The sequence below is a fragment of the Plecotus auritus genome (genome assembly GCF_963455305.1).
Source record: "Plecotus auritus genome assembly, chromosome: 9".
In the NCBI taxonomy this organism is placed as follows: Eukaryota; Metazoa; Chordata; class Mammalia; order Chiroptera; family Vespertilionidae; genus Plecotus; species Plecotus auritus.
In genome coordinates this window covers 44,881,138-44,889,588 of record NC_137783.1, presented here as the reverse complement: position 1 = coordinate 44,889,588, position 8,451 = coordinate 44,881,138, and the positions used below count along the sequence as shown (strand labels likewise).

Here is an 8,451-nt window from a genome sequence, read left to right as displayed (position 1 = left end):
TTATCCACTATTCTATTCTGTCCACTAACTATTCTGGAATGAGATATGGCATAACAGTACAATTTGCCAAAAAATAAAAAAATACATAGAGGTGAAACAACAACATGCTTTTTTGGGGGAAGAACATGTACAAACAAAAATATGTATTACCACATTAGAAAGGTCACTATTGTGAGGACATAAGTAAAAGTGGAGTATAGGGATAAAGGTTAATTTAAAAAATGTTTTTCCTATTAAATGATGTATATTACCTGACTTCCAGCTTTACAAAGCTACAGTCATCAAGACAGTGTGGTATTAGCATCAAGATGGACATATAGATCAATGGGACAGAATAGAAACTCCCCAAATAAACTCACACATACAAGGCCCACTGATTTTTTAAAAACACGTGTACAAAGGCAATTCAGTGGAGAAAGGAACAATTGAATATCCATGTGCATAAAGTTAATTTGGATCCATAACTCAAAGCATATGAAAAATTAACTAAAAATGGATCACAGGCTTAAATGTAAAAAAAAAAAAAAAAGAAAAGAAACAACTGTAAAACATAAGAGAAAACATAGGAAGAAAATATAAAAGAAAATCTTTTGTGACCTTGGGTCAGGTAAAGATTTCTTAGTTACAACACCAAAATATCAATCTATAAAAGAAACATTTGATATATTGAATTTCATCAAAATTAAGAACATTTGCTCTTTAAAAGACACTGTGAGAATGCTGAGAAAATATTTGCAAATCATATATCTGATAATGTGCTTGTATCCAAAATAAAGAACTCTCAAAACCCAAGGCCTGCCCAGCAGAGGAAACACCATGGCTCAGGATCATCTGCCCTCCGGGCTGAGCTTGCCCCCCAGGAGGGTCTCGGTGTGCTTCAACGCAGCCTCCTCCACTCCCCGCCTCAGCTGGAGAGGTGAAGGGAGTCCTGGGGGCAGCCGGGAGAAGACCCAGGAAGCTTTATAAACAGCCCATTTCTGGCCCAGTAAGAAAACAAACACTAAATTTTTAAAATGGTCAGAAAATTTGAATAGGCAAATAAGCACAAGACGTTGAGTATCATCAGTCATTAAGGAAACTCAAACTACAATGAGCTACCACTACACACCAGTAAGAATGGCTAGAATTAAAACCACTGACCATGCCAAGCACTGGTGCATCCGAGGGGCCAGGGATGGGGAACTCTCACCTACCCCTGGTGGGGGTGGGCGATGGTGCCACCACTTTGCAGTTTCCTAAGAAGTTATAAACACACTTCTACCATGTGACATAGCCATTCACTCCTAGGTACTGACCCAAGAAAAATGAAAGCACCTGTCTATGCAAAGACTTGTAATCTGAAGTTCACAGCAGCTCAAAAACTGGAAACAACCCAAATGTTCATCAACGAGCCAATGGCTAACCAAATGGTGACATTTCCAAGACACTGTAATACAATAAAATAAACTTAGGCATCGGAGAAAGGAACTATTGACACAACCGCATGGGTGAACCTCAAAAAGTCATTGTACTGAGTAAAAGAAACGAGACACAAAAAGAGTAATACTGTATGATTTCCATTGACACAGAATTCTAGAAAATGGAGTATAATCCACAGTGAGGGGGAGCAGATCAATGGTTGTCTGAAGAAGGAAGAGGAAGGACACTTTTATGGATGATGGGTATGTCCATGATCTTGATCGTGATGATGGTTGCATGGAAGCGTACATATGTCAAAACGCATCAAATTTTACACTTTAAATATGTGCAATTTATTGTAGATCAAAACCTAAATAAGGAGTTTTTAAAAAGGTAATCTCCCGCCCAGGGTAAGTGGCACAGCTGGTTAAGTGGCAGAGCAGATTTGAACGCGTAAGTCTGCCTTTGGAGCCCGCTTACGTAACCCCTGAGCTCCACATAACAAGTGCACCCAGGAAAATGCTGGAAGGGAGCAGAGACCGCTCGCTCCGGCTGCGGCCGGACAGAGTTAATGATTACGGGTGGCGGCCCCTCCCCGTCTGCACTCCCCGCCCCGGGGCGGCCCCAGCCCGGCCCCGCCCGCCCGACGGCCGCCTGTGCGCCCCGTGCCGCGCTCGCCCTCTCCGCCGCCACCTGCTGCTCGCCCGCGCCCACGCTGCGCCCCGACATGGTGAGGGGGGAATCGCGCGCCACCGCGATTGGGGCAGCCCGGTTAGGAACGGGCGTGCGTTAGGGTCCGAAAAGAGGAAGAGGGCCTTAGGGTCCACCCCCCCACCCCGCCCTAGCCGACTGCGCTGGCAAGGCGGGAGAGGGTGGGTTGGAAAGGTGGGGGAGGGTTCCTCTGAGCCCCTCGCAGGTTAGCATGCGCCTGGTTCGGAGAGTGGGGCAGGGGGTGGGTTCTCTGTCGCGTTCCCACCCCTGGTGGTGCCCCTGGGGAAGCTGAGGCCATGAGAGGGCGGTGGTAGGTCCAGGTAACAGGCAGGCTCGCCCGGGGCTCCCAGGCCTGTGCCCCCTCGGCACCACAATACTTCGGGCGGGGCTTAGTGACCTCCCTGGGTAAAGGTGGGGCAGTGGGACTAGGGCCTGGGTGGGGAGGGACAGCACAAGGAGCGCGCCATTATAGTCCCCGTTGGTGGTACTGGAGGTGGGGATGGGGATGTGTCTGTATGTGGGAGTGTGGAGAGGGAGATTGGATTCGTGAGTTCCTCTGCCCTCCTCCGCACCCCCCCACCCCCGTTTACTGCCCTTCTGGGCACCCTGTGCTGTCCCTGGCCTCGGAGCCAGCCCCTGGTGCCTAGTTTGAGGCCTGCCCAGCAGTGGGAACACCATGGCTCAGGATCATCTGCCCTCCGGGCTGAGCTTGCCCCCCAGGAGGGTCTCGGGTGTGCTTCAACACAGCCTCCTCCACTCCCCGCCTCAGCTGGAGAGGTGAAGGGAGTCCTGGGGGCAGCCGGGAGAAGACCCAGGAAGCTTTATAAACAGCCCATTTCTGGCCCAAAAGCATTAGGAGCAGTCCAGACCCCAGTGACACCTGAGAGGGCACTTTGAAGGCTATGGCTTGGAGGGAGGGGAGCTGGTGAGCGAGGCTGACTGTGAGACACAGAGGCCCCCAAGAGCAGGGAATGGGTAATCAGTAACCCCTGGGCACACTCCCTCAGAGGCCTGGCCAGGCCTGATTTGGGATTTACTGAGTAAACACAGCCCCTTCCCTGCTCTGATCCCAGATTAGAGGGGCTTGTCAGGTCAGCCTCAGGCTGTGAGTCCTGGGGGTTCCAGAGTACTCTAAAGAGACAGGGGGCCCTCCGGGGATTCGCTAGTATCCACCACTCCTTTCAGACCAAAGAACTAAACAGCGAGCTCTGATGCCCTGGGTGACATCTGGTCATCCGGTTGCCTGGAAACGTGGAACAGGCTTACCAGCCACTGAGAAAGGCCAGCTCTGGAACAGAGATCTGTGATGCAGATCTCTCCTGCCTTCTCTGGCCTCTGCGGCCTAGAGGGGAGACAGACCAAGTCAGATCAGCCAGAGAGAGCACGTGATTTCAGGAGGGAGAAAAATACTTTGTCAGAGCGCTTTTTCAATTCTACCCAAACCAAGGCCCATCATAAGCCTGCTTTCCCCAGGAAGTTTCTTTTTAAAAATGCAGATGGCATTCCTTTAATAATAACGGTGTTTACTAAAGTGTCCCATTGACTCTTGCTGATGTGAAGTGTACGAGCTTGTTGCCTTTTACCTGTGAAGCCCAGGGAGATGAGCGCCTCAGGCCACCTGGCTGGAGAAAGGAACTGGGGCTGGAACCAGCCCTGCACACTCCACCCATGGCTGGCGGTCTGCGGGCCGCCTCATAAACTCTGCTTTACCCTCCCTCACATGGTCTCCCCAGACCTTGATGCATTTTTAACTTAGCGCTGTATGGTTTCTTAGTGCTGTCCTTGGGGAATCTATCTCAGGAGCCTAATTCTGGGACCCCCTAAGCTCTTAGACCTAGATCCTCCCACAGGATAGAACTGACTTGCTCCTTCAGTTCTCAGAAGGTTCCGCTCATGGCCTGAATTGTGCCAATCTGGGCTGCCCAGAGGGCACTTTGCACAGTATACAGATGGGGCACTAGGTTTGCCAATTGCCTTTGGCCAAGTTACTTCGACTTTTAACCAAGCTCTGTGGCTCAGGCTTCCCAGCCTGACAGAAAACAAGGTCGGGGGAAGTCTGAGAACCCGCGGCCTGGCTGCTGGGAACCAGAGGTGGCCTGGGAGCACCGTGGAGGATGCACTGGGTGGTCGTGTCAGTGCTTGTCTACTGCACTGTGGCTCAGAGCCACCTGGAATGTCTTTAGTGCTGGGCCCTTCGCCGGCCCCAGGGACAGAGGCACAGACCCACTTTGAGAACGATGCCTACGCTCTCACTGACTCAGGGAAGTGCCGTGGTCTTCCCCTTCTAGGCCTCATCTCCTCTTTAGTGTACCTGACAGTGGGTACCCTCAGGGGCATGGAGGCAGGTCCGTAATTGGAAAAGGAAGGTTGGATAGCTGGGTGCTCATTTTCTGTAAGGTTGTGTGTAATACACACACGTCTGGGCTAGGTTTTGCTTTTACTCCCTCATTAGTGTAAGAGACTTACTGTTTTGGGGGATGGGGAGCGTTTCTTAGTTCGATGTGACTGACATCATATTTTAGGATTTTCTGTCTTTATTTTTTTTTTTGGTAATCCTCATTCGAGGATATTTTTCCATTGATTTTTAGAGAGAGTGGAGGGGGATGGAGAGAGAGAGAAACATTGATGTGAGAGAGACATATTGACTGGTTGCCTGCATGCACCTCAACCAGGACCTGGGATCAAACCTGCAATCCAAGGTGTGCCCTTGACCGGGAATTGAACCCACAACACCTTGGCTGGCCAGGGCAGGGTTTTCTGTCCTTTTGAGTGGAATGTAACATCTAAGAACCTATCAGTGCATGCACCAGGGCCCCACCTCCAGGGCAGGGTGCCACCCTCCCCGCTCCTTGTCTACTGCATTAGACCAGCTGCCCTTTGACTGTGTCACCTGGGTCCAGAGCTGCCAGTGGAAGCTGGCTCAGTTCCCCCAAAGGTCTGGGCCTCTCCTTTGCCCTGTACAAAGACATGCCCTTGGGCCTCTGGTTTTTTCCTCTCCTAGGCTGGCAAAGCACACAGGCTAAGTGCTGAGGAGAGGGACCAGCTGCTGCCAAACCTGAGGGCCGTGGGCTGGAACGAGCTGGAAGGCCGAGATGCCATCTTCAAGCAGTTCCATTTCAAAGACTTCAACCGGGTATGGCACAGGGTGGGACAGAGCTTTCCAAGTCTGGGGCTGATGGGGTCACACTTGTTCTCTTCCTTAAAGTCCTAGACTCTCAGACACTACACTAATGCAGATTACTCACAGCGTCACCCTTGGGGATGGGAGAGGGCAGACCTGGCTTTTGGACTCTCCATACCTTGAACTTACATATGAAGATATTTTAGACAAAAGATTGGCCAAGCCTCACCACCTCTCTGGTGTTTCCACCTTGTTGGTGGTCTTTCTTGCTACTGCAGGGAGACCCCCTCGAGCTCCAGCCTCAGAACCAGTGGCAAGATGCTGGGGAATGAAAAAGCTCGAGGGGATCTCCTCCTAGGAAGCCTGTCAGCCCTCCTGCATCGAGGCCTTACACTGGCCACGGAAGGGTGCCTAGCAGCCTCTCTCGCAAAACACTAACCTGGGTCTCTTCACTAATAGGCTTTTGGCTTCATGACAAGGGTGGCCCTGCAGGCTGAGAAGCTGGACCACCATCCTGAATGGTTCAACGTGTACAACAAGGTGAGTGATGTGTGCCTGTTGTGCTTGGCGAGGTCAAGTTCTGAGAACTCCACCTCCCTTGGACTTCCCTACAGGCCCTCCTTACCCAGACTGTCCACTGCTCCTGCTCCATTCATCTCCTTCCCAGATTCGACATCAACACCCCTGGAAAATATCCTCACTACACATTTTAAAAATGCATGTTAAAACACTGGGAGATAACTTGTGGTTCAAGTAGACATCAAGAAGATAAAACCCAAGGAAGGAAAGGCTGTGGGAACCAGACATATCCATTGTTAGTAGCTCTACATGGCCTAAATCTTTCTGAAGGAATGGAAGAATGAAGTAATAAAATTGAACTAAGAATAGCCATGCACAGCAAACAGATCAGATATTCCCCTGAATGAATTGAAACAGTCATTAAATGCCTGCCATGTGCCAAGAGCTATGCTGGATTCTGAAAACATTAAGGCTAAAAGACATGGATAGCGTTTAGTAGGAATTGGAGTCCTTCCATTTTTTTGCTTTGTTTTGTCTTTAATCCTCACCCGAGGACATGATTATTGATTTTAGAGAAAGGGATGGGAGAGAGGGAGGAAGAAACATCTATGTGGGAATTAAACATCGATCAGTTGCCTTCCTGTATGCACCCAACAGGGGACTGAACCCAAACTAGGTATGTGTCCTGACCAGGAATCAAACCCATAACCTTTTGGGTATGAGATGCTGCTCCAACCAAATAAGCCACACTGGGCAGGGCTCCTCTTTGTTTTTAGGTAGCTCTCAATGTTTGGAGGTTTCATTTTTAATCTATAGCTGAAGTTGCCATTTTTTTTGGAGGTGGAATAGAAGACAGTCTTGCACTGTTGTTACAGAAACCAGTCCTGCCCGGACAGCAGCCCCCAGGGAAACAGGCAGACCTCAGAGATGTTGTGGGTTCCGGTCCAGACCACCACCACAAAGCGAGTCACACAGATTTCTTTGTTTCAGTGCATATAAGAGTTGTGTTTACGTTCTATTGTCCTTTATTAAGTGTGCAATGGCATTATGTCTAAAAAAGCCAATGTTCATGCCTTAATTTAAAAATACTTCATGGCTAAGAAGTGCTATCACCTGAGCCTTTAGCGAGTCGTGGCCTCTTTGCCTGAGGGACATACTCTCTCACCTTGTAAGAAGCGCGGCACCAGGGAAGCCCAGTGAAAGGGTGTGCCTGTGTTCCGGAGCTCAGTGTGGCTGAGCCAACAGCGAGTGATGCTCCTGCTCTTCAGTGACGTCCGTGGAATCAGCTGGTCCCAATCTCTGGCTCTGTTTCAGGTCCACATCACCCTGAGCACCCATGAGTGTGCAGGCCTGTCGGAACGGGACATAAACCTGGCCAGCTTCATAGAACAAGTAGCAGTGTCCATGACCTAGACCCTGCCTTGCCTCGCTGAATTCTTCAGGGAAAGGGTGACTGAACTGGAAATCCAGAGAGAGAGAACAGGCGAGCCCCCCAAATGCTGCTGTAGTCAAAACTGCTATGTCCACCTTGCTGCCTCCATTTAGGGGTGAGTCCTTGCTGTGGGAAGAGATGCCAGCGTCACTGCCAATACCAGGAACTTAGGAGACTGTTTTCCTCCACACCATGCTCTTCATCTTGGGGCTCTATTAAAGGTGCCCTCATTTGAATAAGATTTTCCCATTCCTTACAGCTTCCCGGTAGCAGTAATGACTTTCTTTCCAGGCCGTATCTTGCTCCCTTTCTAATTCATTTCCCTAGAAGCTGTGTCTGAGATAGACAAAATCTTAGAAACCAGAACCTTAATGCCAACCCCCTCCTATGTGATAGAAACACATGCTTTTATGCCTCAAATAAAACTTGTTTCACTTGGCCGCAGGCTCTAGAATCTTCTCTTCCACAGGTCAATCCAAATTGGAGTCAACAGGCATTTAAAGCACTTCCTGAGTACCACTCTGCCTTCAGGGAGTTCATTATCATTCAGGGGAATCAAACAGGAACACAGGCAACTGCTACTAAGCAGGATGAATGAAGCCAACACTGGGTGCAAGGGTAGGAACTGAGCTGTGAGAGCAGGACGTGATGAACAAGGTGAATCTGGAGCTTCATTTGAGTTGTGCCTCAAAGACCTGAATCCGATTCCTGAGGCAGAGGTGGCATCGTGAATGAAGATGGTGAGCAGGACGCCTGTAAACATGCATGCTGAGACCTACGCCTAAAAAGGCAGCCTGGGCCATGTTGTCTTCTTGGCCTACAACCTCAGGTGAGGAGATTTCTAATCCTGATGGCTTTCATACTTTCTTAGAAACTCGGCCACAATCTCAAGGCTTGCCTGCTTTTTACTCTGTAAGGGCGACGACAAAAGCCACAGCTTAGAAGATGACAAGCTATTTGCCACCTGAGAGTTAAGAAGCTGATTGGCGGATTGGTCCTCCAACCCAGTAAGCAACTCTAGGGCAAAACACTCTCACTGACGTGCCGGACAGAAGGGGGCGCTGAGCAGTGTTGTCCACTGGGTGTGCATGCCAAACAGATGTCATTTCATGTTTGCCATTAGGCAAGAGTCCTCACCTATGACACCTGACCTGAGGCTGCCTGGGTACTAAGCTGACTTAGATACCAGGGTCACCTGGAGGAGGCATGTAGCAATGTCACAATCCAGTCACCCTGGATGAGTTGGCCCTGCAACAAGGCCAGAAGAGGC

General features: G+C 49.9%; 1 protein-coding gene across 1 annotated transcript; it reads left to right on the top strand.

Moving 5' to 3' along the window:
* The first annotated feature begins 1,907 nt into the window (after window positions 1–1,907).
* On the top strand, window positions 1,908–7,626 carry PCBD1 (pterin-4 alpha-carbinolamine dehydratase 1). The gene is made up of 4 exons (XM_080642982.1): window positions 1,908–2,128; window positions 5,111–5,242; window positions 5,690–5,770; window positions 7,064–7,626. Exons 1-4 carry the CDS (start codon window positions 1,970–1,972, stop codon window positions 7,160–7,162), a joined length of 471 nt encoding a protein of 156 aa, XP_080499108.1. The 5' UTR covers window positions 1,908–1,969; the 3' UTR covers window positions 7,163–7,626.
* The last annotated feature ends 825 nt before the right edge of the window (window positions 7,627–8,451 follow it).

Excerpts from the sequence above, each read along its gene's own strand:
- PCBD1 (XM_080642982.1), top strand. The coding sequence starts at position 1,970 with ATGATTACGGGTGGCGGCCCCTCCCCGTCTGCACTCCCCGCCCCGGGG. Across the intron at positions 2,129-5,110 it reads CCACGCTGCGCCCCGACATG|GCTGGCAAAGCACACAGGCT; the intron begins GTGAGGGGGGAA and ends TTCCTCTCCTAG. Across the intron at positions 5,771-7,063 it reads GGTTCAACGTGTACAACAAG|GTCCACATCACCCTGAGCAC; the intron begins GTGAGTGATGTG and ends GCTCTGTTTCAG.